This window comes from Protopterus annectens, chromosome 8.part0 (genome assembly GCF_019279795.1).
Source record: "Protopterus annectens isolate FY-2018-M chromosome 8.part0, PAN1.0, whole genome shotgun sequence".
Taxonomy (NCBI): Eukaryota; Metazoa; Chordata; order Ceratodontiformes; family Protopteridae; genus Protopterus; species Protopterus annectens.
In genome coordinates, this window is record NC_056741.1 from 1,798,394,927 (window position 1) to 1,798,408,766 (window position 13,840).

At 43.3% G+C, this 13,840-nt stretch overlaps 1 protein-coding gene across 1 annotated transcript in view; it reads left to right on the forward strand.

The window, feature by feature from the left end:
- LOC122809647 (lysosomal protective protein-like) overlaps positions 1-13,840 on the forward strand; it is a 475,524-nt gene that overhangs the window by 397,699 nt on the left and 63,985 nt on the right. The window contains exon 9 of the mRNA XM_044081292.1: positions 3,278-3,440. Within this exon, the coding sequence (XP_043937227.1) occupies positions 3,278-3,440 (163 nt within the window). The remainder of the gene's footprint in view (positions 1-3,277; positions 3,441-13,840) is intronic.

Here is a 13,840-nt window from a genome sequence, read left to right on the forward strand (position 1 = left end):
ATAACAGAGTAGGACAGTACAGTAATGTGATGCAGGCTAGTCAGCACCCAGATGTACTAAAAGTATAATTCCACATTGTAGGATAACAGCAGAACTGTTTGTATTATTGGGAAAGTGAAATGACAGAAAACTATGTAAACCGTGTATGAATGTTGTACTACCTGGCGTAATATTATTGTACTCCATAATAAGCCACTATGGCTATATTACCCTTTAATGTTCAACTGACCCTCAGCATTATGTCAGACATTTGCATAGACCTAAAATGTGACATCAACACACTGACCATACCTTGTATGTACTCTTGCAGACATTTGACAAGGTGATGGCAGTCCTATCCTTGGACTGAGACAACATGTGCTTGTATTCATTTAATGCATTCAGGTTTGGGGTATAGCACTGTAGGACTTACCATCAATGCATAGTAATGAGAGCATCACCAGAGGTGACATACTGAGTGGGAACACTGTTCTGTCACTGGCATGAGATATGCAGTCTAGCTGTCTAGACAATACACTTTGTGTCAGTAGAATCTGCATTATTAGATATGTATCAAATCTGAAATTTATAGACATTCAAAAATGCTTAGAATTTCAAGTCTGTCAGTAACACACAAAGAGGATGTTATTTTCAAACTGCATGAATATAAATGTAGATTGAGTTACATACATGCATGCATGCATACATACATACATACATAGAAAAGTAGCTATTTGTCAAAATATAGGGTTATAGATGTCATGAGATTTTTGGTTGCAGCACTTACTTTTTACTGCCTTAGTAAAAGTGTCCCTGTAATTACCTACTATAATATACTAGGAATGGTACTGAAAAGCATATGGGGAAATGTATAGACTGCATTTGCTTCAGCTTTCAAATGCTAATCACTGTAAATTAACTGCACTTTATTCAAACAGGCAGGAAAGATGTGACAGTTGAAAACATTTTACCACAATGAATGATAGAAAAAAAGTGAAAAAAGAAAACCAGTAGGATGGAATCACTATTAGACAAATAGTTATGGTGTGATTTCTGAAGTACAGCATACAGCATCAGCTAATGAGAAAATACTTTTAGAACAGTGATTAGATTCAGTTCCAAAGCTGCATGACATTTTTAGAGAAAAGATGCAAAATATTTTATTATTTTAGAATATTTGGACATTTGTTAGTCAACATGTTTCTTTGTAAGACACAACTGTCCAAAGCAATGCTGTGCTGTAAAATGAGGGAAATATGTATGACTATAAAAGTGCACCCACATCATCACACACACACACACACACACACACACACACACACACACACACACACACACACACACACACACACACACACACACACACACACACACACACAAGCAACACTAAGAACACACTGTATGAAAAATAATTGATAGTGGAGGGAAAAACATTTGTAGCAACAAGCATGAAAAATACTATTGCCTAGGCTTGAACACTTATTTGCAAAAGCAGGTACATAGTAAAGTAGCTATCACTTCATTGCTAAAGAGGCTGCAGGTCTGTCTGTGACAAGAAGATAGCATCTCTAGCTGAGTAAAATCCAGTCATTCAGCTAATCTAATTGCTCATGAGCGGGGGAAGGAAAATACAAAAGGACAAACTGCAGCTGCAAGTTCTAAGCATTTCCTCTAAACCCCCCCACTGAGAGTTTGTGTAATCTGACCTGCAGTATGCTAAAAAGGCTATTTGAAAACCTTGCCTCTAGCTGAACATGTGACTTATAGAGTACTAAAATGTAAACAAACTCCTCTAGCAAAAAATCTGAGCCAGTGCCCCTTTAATCGCGCCACTAACTATTTCTGGATTTATTCCCCTGATTCTGGGTGTAAGAAGTCGAAAGCTAATAGAAGGATAACTGGAAAAATGTTTTTTGCAATCTAGCACAGCGAGAAGCGTCCTTGGTTACTTGTAGCAACCAAGCATAATGCATAGGTCCTGTTCAGAAAGACGAGTTACTCCTGTCACAAATATCAACGAAATCGGGTATTAATCCAGAAATAATCAACTATAATCAATAACACTTTAGACTTGGCTGCACTCTTTCATCCTGTGGGAAGGGGATAGTAACCTAGCTGTAATAGTGACATCCCCTAGTGGTAGTTTAGAAGACCAGCACTGGCCATGGCTTTATAGGTTCATAGGTTCATAGGTTTATACTAGGCTATCTGCCCTAAGGCATTTATAAGCCTAGCCCAAAGTTTTGTGGCTTACGCCACCCCTTATGTTAAAAAATACTGTGCCCATTAGTTTGTTGTGCCTCTGTCCAGCAGTGACACAGAGATGATTCCCGGGTAAACCTACGATCTCCCATCCACCGGTCAAGATTTCTCTTGAACAGAGCCAGCGAGGTACTCTGCCTCACATGGACTGGGATTTTATTCCACAGCATAGGGAGTCTCTGGGTGACAAATCTATCCCTCCAGCATGTCCTATTTATATCCGTGCTAAGGTTTAAGTCGCTTGCTCTAGTGGATCTGGTAGATTTGGATTTTTTGAGGTGGAGCATGTCCATTAATTCCGGGTTGGACATGGCCTTGTATGTCAGGCACAGGTCACCTCTGAGCAGGTGGTATGCGACTGAATAGAGCTGGAGTTTCTTCAGTCTGGCAGCATATGACAGATTTTGGAGTCCCTTTATCCTTTTGGTGAGGAACTTTTGGGGTCTCTCCAATTGTTGCAGGTGTTGGGTGAGATACATACCGAATGGGGCATTGTACTCGATCATTGGTCTGATAAGTGAGGAGTACAGGGGAACAATGACCTCACTTGATCTGGATGTGAATCCCTTCATGATCAGGTGGGCAATGTAGAAGGTCTTTCTAACCACTTTAGCAATGTGAGTGTCAAAAGAAAGGCCACTGTCAACCTGGGTTAGATTCTGGTTAGATTTTCTTGTTATCATTGTGAGTGTGTGTGTGTATGTGAGAGGCTTATGTATAGTTAGGGTTGCTTGCTACATTGCACAAAGTGACCAGCCAGCGAGAGAGATTGGTATCCATTCATTCATTCAGCTCTTTGGCTGGGGAAACTGCCCTGCATTTTGTCACAGCATGCTCACAGGGGCAAGCAGTGGTTGCTTTAGGTTTGCAAGTTAGAGATGTGGTGAAGCAGGAATGAAGATAAGGTTGCATGGGGTGGAAAAGTACTTTTATATATAAAAACACTGACTTTCTCTTTAGATGTTTGACTGTTCTTCAGTGGAGTGTTTGACTATTCTTCAATGGAGCCTGAAATCCCATTTCTGTTGTTTTGCAGTGAAGAAGTAACAGAAGGCTATTGTTTTTACTACACCACCATGTCTGATTTCTACATAAAACTGTTATCCAGTGGTCTACGAGTGTTGGTTTACAATGGAGACACAGATCTTGTCTGCAACTATCTAAGTGGCCAGTGGTTTGTTGAATCACTTAATCAGAAGGTAGGTGCAATGGATCATAAATATTGTATATGCCCTCAGACTGTGATGTCTGTATTTTTTTGTAAGATTTGTCTATATTGTTGTACTAATGTATACTACCGGTTTAATTTCTCCAAATCATTTGATTGCAGCACTCACAAAATGCCCATAATTGACTTCTTCAATTCATATGGCATTACATGTATTGGTAGCATATCTAAATTCAACTGTAGATTCTTTCTTATTAGACCCATTGCTCTGCTACTACTGGAACTGTGTACTGTCCTGTATACAATGATCTATGCATAATGTATAAAATTACTATGGTACTTACTGTATACTATCCTGTATACGATGATCTATGCATAATGTATAAAATTACTGTGGCACTTACTGTACACTATCCTGTATACGATGATCTATGCATAATGTATAATATCACTATGGCACTTACTGTATACTATCCGGTATACGATGATCTATGCATAATATATAAGATTATTATGGCAATTTATTACACCCTTATATAATGTCACCTGTACATGATATAGAAATCATATTGGTCTGGTATTGTGTTTGCTTTGACACTATGTAACACTCTGTATGAAGACAGTTACATAATATTTGCTTATTTATTGCATTTATTACGGAAAGTAGCCGACTCCAAATCCAGCTCCAGACAAATGACAAGTGGAGTACCTCAGGGTTCAGTCCTGGGACCGCTCTTGTTTGGCATCTACTTCTCTGAAGTACAGGCCAACACTAAGGGACTCTGGCTAATAAAGTTCGCAGATGACTGCAAACTGGGAGCCATTATTGAATCCCCAAATGATGTGGATACTCTACAGAAGGGCCTTACAGAAACAGATGCTTGGTGCCAGAGCCATGTGCTCAAGCTCAGTGCAAAGAAATATATAGTTATCCCCTTTGGGAAAAAACATGTACCCATGAATTACCACATAGGTGGCAATACACTAAACACCGAAAGTGTGATGAGAGACCTAGGGACACAGGTGGACAGTGGTCTCACCTTCGATAACCACATCGCCACAACAGTCAGGAAATCCTTCTATGTGGCACACCTCATCACTAAGGGCTTTTCATCCAGAAAAAAGGAGGTCATTGTCCCACTGTACTTATCCCTCATTAGACCCATTATAGAGTACAACGCCCCGTTTGGTATGTACCTCACAAGACATCTGCAACAGCTGGAAAGGCCGCAGAAATACCTCACTAAAAGAATCACAGGCCTAAAGCAGATGCCCTATGCTGACCATCTAAAAAAGCCTCCAGCTATACTCTGTGGCATATCATTTACTCAGAGGCGATCTCTGCTTAACATACAAGGCCATGTCAAACCTTGAGCTGTTGGACATGCTCCACTTAAAGAAATCCCAATCCCTCAGAGCCACATGCTCCAGGGATTTAAATCTTGTCATCACAATGAATAAAACATGCTGGAGAGATAGGTTCCTGACCCAGAGACTCCCCATACTCTGGAATAGACTGCCCATACATGTCAAGCAGAGTGCCTCGTTGGCCTTCTTCAAAAGGAACCTTGACGATTGGATGGGAGATGGGAAATTCACCCCGGTGATCATGACAGTCACCCTGCTAGACAGGGGTCCAGGAAAGTAAATATTGTGGGAAGAAATATCTGGGGACTTGTTTGGCTCGGCTTGTATAGGCCCTAGGGCCGATAGCCTAGTACCAACCTATTAACCTATGAACCATTTGTATGATGACTTACATATAATTCTTTCATTCAGTCTATAATTACCAGCTTGAATGATTTTAGGGTTATGGAGGAGCCAGATAATATCTCAGCACTTAATGTCGAGGATCAGAGAAACTAATCCTGCAAGTGGTACCATCCCATTGCAGAACACACCTACACATTCACTCACACATGGCATACACACCACAGCAAGTCATTGATGAAAATTCATGTAGATCCAGAGATAGCAAACAGACTCCACCGTGACACCCATTACCTCTTCACAACCGTGTATATATCGCACTGTTATCTTCCTCTATGGCACACTTTATGTTATAACCTCTTTACATCTCATGTATCACACAGTTGTAATACTGTGTCACTGTATAATGCCCTACATACAATAACATGTGCATAATGTGTATATTGTACTGATATGTCACTGTGTAACACACACTGTATGAAGACATTTATATAATATTTGCTTATTTATTGCATTTGTTATGGACAGAGTCTGACTGGTCAAACAACTGCCCCTTTTCAAGGGAAGCCTGGGAAAAGAACCTCCACAGTAGTTACAGGCAGGTAGGTATTTCAAACAATAGATAAACATAAACAAAATGAATGTAAAAACAGTTTAGTAATATATATATATATATATATATATATATATATATATACACACACACACACACACACACACACACACACACACACACACGCACACCATTCGTTTCGGCGTCCCTGCGGTCCATGCAAACTGCTTACAAAAGACCCAGAAAGAAACAGGTGATCTGATATTGTTAATCCTCATTCATTCCTTACGCATGGGTATCGGTTCTGACCTCGGAACCGAGCCGGCCATTTTCCAAGCTCGCGTCAGCTTCAAACTCTCAAGCTAAACTCTTACCCACAATCCCCCTCTCCCTGTTACCCCAGATTTAGTTTGCCGCGTTGCCATTCGGTCGTGTCAAGCTGCTTCTCTTGCGCTAAGTACAGTTATTTGTTGTCTAATAGTCATTTATATTACTTTTCTGTCAGAAAAGTTTCTATTTCGTTGTCTCTTACCCAGTCCATCTAGCGACCGTATTTTCTTGAGGTTTTCTTCTTTTTTCTCTACTTTTTTACTGCAAGGTATTTCTCCCCTTACCATCGTTGGTAATCTTCCCTTTTTTTCATACCTTCGGGTATTCTTTTGTACCATTGCTGGTACCCTTTTCTACTATCTAATTTTACTATCATGGCAGATAAGAAAGGTAGTCCGGGGTTTAAACGGTGTTCTGATTGTAGACACAAACTACCTACATCTGATGCACACTCTTTGTACGTTTATTGTTTGGGGGCGTCCCACTTATCTGTTGACCTGCCCATTACTATGAACATTTTTCACATAGAACTTTGTTGGAAAGGAAAAACAAGTTGTTGCTGAAGGGACTTCTTAAATCTCCCTTTTCAGAGGCTATTTCTGGGTCTGAGGCTTCAACCCCTCCTAGAGCCCATAAGAAAATCTTGGATGTTCCTACCAAGGCTAAATCTTTGCCTTCGTTCCCGGCTGGGGACTCCCTCCAACCAAAACCTAAAAAGGCTAAATTTTGGCCCTGGAGTTCACTCAGTCAGCCCCAGTGCTTTTGGTACCTAGATCTTCGGCACCGAGGCCTTCGGCTCCATTAGTGATCTCAGCTCCGTCTTCTCCTGCAGCCTTCACTATATCGGCACCGAGGGGCTCATTGGTTCAGACTATTACCACTGTATTGGCACCAACCGCTCAGTCGGCACAGACCTTGACCACATCGGTTCTGACATCTTTCTCGGAACCGATGCTTTTATTGTTGACTCCAGTTTTGTCGGTTCCAGTTTCAGTACTGACAACCACTTCGGCACCGATCCCTGTGTTGGTGCAGACAGTGACCTCGGCACCGATGACTTCTTCGGTGCAGACACCCGTAGTCCAGTCTCTATCGGCACCGTTGTTCTCAGTGCAGACTGGTGAGATGGGCACTGAGTTTGCGTCTTCTGTGGACAGGCCTGTTTCTCCCTCAGTCTCCGTGAGGTCCACTAGAAGCCTTTCCGAACACAATGTGTTGCATCTTGTGGATCAGGTGCTCTTGGCCAGAGGTATCCCACCCCCCAGGAACTATCCTTCCTTGGGAGGTGATCACCCATCTCCAAAGACCCCTTCTTATTCTCCTCCTTCATTGCCTTTGAAGTCCATGGATATAGCACAGTCTTCCCCTTCTGCAGTTCCCTTTATGGATCTCACTAAGGAACCGCAGTTGCCTTCATGGCAGGAAAGTTTTGCTACAACCCAGGATGTCAGTTGTGACACGCATAGTTTGCTGCTCCACAGCCATCCGGGGACACTGGGTCGGCAGGCTGCGCCACTAAGGGGAGGGGTGACCCCTGTCCTGGACATTCACTCCTCTTCAGGTGGATCAGCCTTCCAACTGATGGAGAAGGCTTTCACTGCTGCTGGTGATACTGGACTGTCTATCCCTCCACCCTCCTCTGGTACACTGGTTTCGCAAGTCGCACCAAACGGACACTGGGTGCAAGGGCCTCAGGACATATTCCCACAGGAAACCCCTTTTCCGCTGTCTTCCTCAGCTTCTCCCGCTGAGGAAGTCCACCAGAAAAGTTTGTGTAAGAGGAAGCACATGGACTCCACAGAGGAGTCCCTCACTGAAGACATAGATTTTGATGAGGGGGAAGGATCCCCTCTGAGGTATCCTTTGGTGATATCCTCGAAATCCTGAAACAAAGAGGTGACTGGCAGTCCTCTAATCCAACCTCTGAGGAATTTGTGTTCCTGCAGGCTTTTTGCACCTGGCCCCCTACCTCCTGGGTTACTCCACCTGCCAATGAACTTGTCCGGCTTATCGTGCAGCATGCTTGGAAGGCTCCTGACACCATCAAAGCTATTCCCCGGAGGCCAGATAAGATTTTGTCCCCTCCTGCTACAGATCCCCATTGGTCAAAAGGTCTTCCTGTGGATGCTTTGGTGGTGGCGGCCGCAACAAAAAAGGATCTGGCAGAAGAAGAAAGCCAGACTGTCCATCCACCTAACAAAGAGTCCCGGGCCCTGGACAGGATAGGTAAGTGCACCTTTGCATCAGCGACCTTTACTATCAGGTCCCTGAATTATATGGCACACTTTACCAGGCTTCAAAGGGATCTGATTTCTGAGCTCTCTGAAACCTTGGATGGTGCTGTGTTTGATGAGGTCCATGACAAAGTGGCCTCTCAGCTGGCCACCACTGAGTCAATATCTAACTCCTCTATGCGACTGATATCTCACGCATCAGAAGGAGCAGCTCATTCAGCTGCGGTCTTGAGACGACACGCCTGGATGCGCTTGTGCAATTTCACAGAACCCTTTAAGGCTTCCTTTCTTAATGCTCCCATTGAGGCCTCTTCATTGTTTGGACCCAAAGTTAAAAGCACACTGGCCAGATGTGAACAGGACGGTAAGACCCTTTCTGCCGTAGGTGTCCGTTATTCTTCCCCTTAATGTGCTTTTTCCCGAAACCAAAAGAGTGGGAAGATATGGTTCAAGAACTCTCAGGGTCCTTTCTGTGACACACAGGCCGAGTTCTCTCCTAGAGGCAGAGGGGGAAACTCACAGGGAAGACGCTCCTTTCGGGTCAGAGGGGGTCCGCATAACCAGAGTTCCAGGGATTCTTTCCCTGGCCAATCCTACCAGTGCTCCTGAAGAGCGGCCCAACTCCTTTCTTCTGGAGGTGGTTGGGGGACATTTCTCCTTGTACCCTTTTGCCTGGCTAACCATCACCACTGATTCTTGGGTACAAAGGATTATAACCAGAGGTTATCATATCCCCTTCGATCTTTGTCCTGTTCCTTCAGAAAACCTTCCCGACATTCCACCCATTCAAAGGGAAGAAGCAGCAGTAGAGATAGAAAAGCTGCTAAGAAAGAGAGTCATCCAAATAGTCCCTCCAGACCAGATAGGATCTGAATTCTACTCAAGACTATTTTTGGTGCCAAAGAAAACCGGGGACTGGAAACCAATTTTGGATCTCAGTGTATTGAACAAGTTTGTGAGAGTACAAAAATTCCATATGGTTACAATACAGTCTATCCTCCGGCTTTTGGAAAAAGACAATTGGATGTGCTCGATAGATCTTCAAGATGCGTACTACCACATAAAGGTGGACAGGCCATCAAGAAGATTTCTGTGCTTCCATGTGAGAGACAGTCACTACCAGTTCAGAGTACTGCCCTTCGGACTCTCCACAGCCCCCAGAGTGTTCACAAAGTGCATGGCAGTTGTCACAGCTCACTTGCAACTTCAAGGATTCCAGGTGTTTCCATACCTAGACGACTGGCTCATTTCTGCCCCCACCAGACATCTATTGGAAGAAGCCCTGGCATACTCTCTCCGTGCTGCACAAAGGCTAGGCATAACCATAAACTGGCAAAAATCCAATCTCACCCCATCTCAGTCAACAGAATTCATAGGGGTTATCTTGGACACAAAGAACTGCAGAACTGCCATTCCAGAGCACAGAATTTTAAGGATAAAGCAACAACTGATTCCAATCCTTTCAAGGGAGAAATCCACGGCTCACTCAGTTCTACAGCTGTTGGGTTCCATGGCAGCCTCCATCACCATTGTCCCCCTGGCCAGGTTTCACATGAGGGAAATGGCTACTGCTCACCCAATGGTATCCCTTTCAGCATCCTCTTTCAGCCGTGATTCGAGTAACCCACAGGTGCAAACAGGATTTAAATTGGTGGATGACACACAATTTGTCACAATGGTCTCACCCCTTCTCCCCCCAGCAACCCAAGGCTACAGTGACCACAGACACCTCCCTGATGGGGTGGGGGGGCTATGTCATGGACAGACGGTCCAAGGCACTTGGTCCGAACTGGAGGCCCATCTGCATATAAATGTTCTAGAACTGAGGGCGGTGCTTCTGGTGTTGCAAGCATTCCATCCCCTGCTGCCGTCTGGGACAATTGCGATTCAATCAGACAACATGGCGGTGGTCTGGTATATTAACAAGCAAGGTGGAACCAAATCTTACCCCATTTGTCGAGAGGCCATGAGGATATGGCAATGGGTGATGGCTACCAACCGTTTTCTTCTAGCAATGCACATTCCCGGGAGTTTCAATGTGATAGCAGACAGACTCAGCAGGTGCATTCTTCAACCTCACGAGTGGTCCCCTGAATCCCTTGATAGCGGCAGAGATCTTCCACTGCTGGGGCCATCCTTGCTGCGACCTCTTTGCATACCCGACCAACTACAAATGCAGCAACTACTTCACCCTGATTCCCCCTCCGGGACAGTCACCCAGGGATGCTCTAGTCCACGATTGGCCCTTGGATCTTCTTTACGCATTCCCACCCTTTCCCATCATTCCCCAGTTTCTGAAGAAAGCCCGTCGGTTGAAGAGCAAGGTGATCCTCATAGCACCATTTTGGCCTCGACAGATTTGGTTCCCCTTCCTTTGGCCTCACCTACTAGCTCAACCATGGATTCTCCATCCAACCCCGGAGTTGATCTCACATCCACAGAACCTGATTCATCCCACCTTGAACAGCCTGAAGCTCACAGCTTGGCTACTCCTATTCCCTTGATTGCCAGGCAGAATGATCTTTCTTTACCAGTACATGACATTCTTATTGCATCTCATGAGTCTTCTACTAGAATTACTTATCTGAGCAAGTGGAAAAGATTTACCTGTTGGCTGAAAGATAAACAAGTAGATCCCTTCTCAGCACCAGTGTCGATAATACTAGAATATCTGGCCGACCTTTTCCAATCGGGTCTATCTGCCTCTACCATTAGAGTTCATTTGGCTGCAATTTCTAATTTTCATGAGGGTGTCCAAGATTCCTCTCTTATTTCCCACAAATTGTGCAAGACCTTTATAAAAGGTGTGAATCATCTTAAGCCACCTTTTAGAGAACCTATTCAACCATGGGATTTATCATTAGTTCTACAAGCTCTGACAATGCCATCTTTCGAACCAGCCTCTTCTTGCGACCTCAAGCATTTGTCATGGAAAACCTTGTTTTTGGTCGCCATTACTTCTGCCAGACGTATTTTTGAGCTTCAAGCTTTATGTATCAAGAGTCCATACTTGATTTTTCATAGAGATAGAGTGTCTCTAAGAACTAATCCATCCTTTCTGCCAAAAATGATCTCTGAAATGTCCATTAATCAAACCATTGAATTTACAGTTTTCTTTCCCAATCATTCAAACAGAGGAGAGTATTGCCTACATACCCTAGATATCCACAGGCAAATCCGTTTTTACTTAAACAGGACTAGGTTCTTTCGTAAATCTGACCAGTTATTTTTGGCCTTTTCTGGACTTAGATTAGGATCTGCTGTTGCTAAGGTCACATTAGCTAGATGGTTGAAGGACTGTGTGACCTTCATTTATACACAACGTAATATCTCGTTGCCTTCTACCATGAAATCTCATTCAACAAGGTCGGTGGCAACTTCTGCTGCCTTCCATGCCAGAGCTTCTTTACATGATATCTGTGCAGCTGCAACTTGGGCTACGCCTCATACCTTCATCAATCATTACAAATTGGATTTGGCCTCCAGGGGAAGAGCATCTTTCGGTTCTATGGTGCTCAGGAATGTCCTTCCCTGAGAGCCTCCCAGTAATAGAGGTAGCTGGGGACTCTGTCCCATGCTTAAGGAATGAACGAGGATTAACAATATTAGATTAAGAAATTATGTCTTACCATAACGTTCCATCTGTATTGTTAATCCTCGTTCAGTCATTACGACCCTCCCTCCTTCCCTCTCCTGTGGCTTCTAGTGGATCTCACCATCCGGTTCTCTTAGGTTATTTGACCAGAGGTAGCCTCTACCTTCTTTTGATCTGCAAACTCAATCTGAGGTAACAGGGAGATGGGGATTGTGGGTAAGAGTTTAGCTCGAGAGTTTGAAGCTGACGCGAGCTTGGAAAATGGCCGGCTCGGTTCCGAGGTTGGAACCGATACCCATGCGTAATGACTGAACGAGGATCAACAATACAGATGGAACATTATGGAAAGACATAACTTCTTTTTCTACTACTCGATGGAACCCAAACCATTCTAACCCTCTCAACCTGCAAATATTAATTAACCTCCCTCTGTCTGCAAAGAAACCTAAAAGACTTTTGACAGTCGTACAAAAGACCCAGAAAGAAATGGGTGTTCTCCTACTGGATGGAACCCAAACCATTCGAACCCTCCCTACCTGCAAATATTAATTAACCACCCTCGCCTGCAAAGAAAGCTAAAGGACTTTTGACAGTCTTACAAAAGACCCAGAAAGTAACGGGTGTTCTCCTACTGGATGGAACCCAAACCATTCTAACCCTCCCGACCTGCAAATATTAATTAACCTCCCTCTGTCTGCAAAGAAACCTAAAGGACTTTTGACAGTATAGGTTTAATTAATTTATTTAATGTAGGTTTTAATAAGTGTTATATGTATTACTGGCTAGCACAACAGCACGGACAATACGTACTGCCAGCAAATTAACTACCTATTTTCCCCACTTTAGCCACTAGATGGCAGCATACCCTTAGAAACCCAACCTATTAATTCCCTAGCCCCAAATATAAAGCCTTAATTCCAGGTATCCTTCTTAAACAGTCCCCGCTCATTTCTACTCTATACCTAGTACAAGCCTGAATACATTACAGTACAATTTTTAACCTCACACTATATCAGGAGCAACCATAAGTAGGCACTCTGACAGTTATAGACATTAAATTCTGAAAGGGGCTGACCTACCTGAGAAAAACCGCAAACTACTCCTGAGTGATTAATTGTTTTTCTAGCAAATACAGGGCTGCTTCAGCTCAGCTTGCACCTGGATTACCTCCCCCAGTCACAAGTGCTTTTCCCTCCCCCATTCCCATAGGAATCTATATGTAGTAGCCCACACTTGTGGTGCCATTTTTAAACACAGTCCCCCATACCATTCATTTCGGCGTCTCTGCGGTCCGTGCAAGCCGTTAAGCAACTGTTACTGTTTATTCATTAAGGAATTGCTACAGTTCTTGATTTACCTGTAAGGAATTGTTAGCAGTGTTTGTATTTAGCATGTAAAACATAATAAGGGTAGAACTCTCATCTGTACAATTGTAGCCGCTTCTCAAATGTGTTATAACTGCTACATAAAGCATTTTACTCTGCTACTACTATTATCTGCTCTTCCAAATTGTTGAATACGCTGTTGACTCTAGTTTAACAGCGCTAAGGATTGTTATAGTATCGTACATTCTATTTAGCCTGTGGTACAAAGAAGGGAATAATATTGGTCTATATTATCAGTAGCTGCATACACTATAGATGCTGTTACCATTAAACTTTCTCTGTAAAGTTTATCTTGCTTCACTCTAGATTAGTTTGTCTGTTTGATTGCATTAAGACTGCTCTAAGATGCTAAGTAACATCAGAGTAAACTGTAAGGGGAAGGATTGTAATTGTATGTTAGCCATCTTACAGCACTGCCCTGCATTTTTAACTGATATGACTGTTTATCCCATATCTGCTCTTAAACTGGTGTAAATGTTTTGTCTTTTCAATACTACATATAGGGCATATGCTGTTAGGATATAGTTAATTCAGCAACACCAGTTACAAATCTGCTATGCCTGTACTTGATTGGTGTTAACAGCACAAACCAGCTCATACCCACAGACCTCCAAGCGTAGTGGT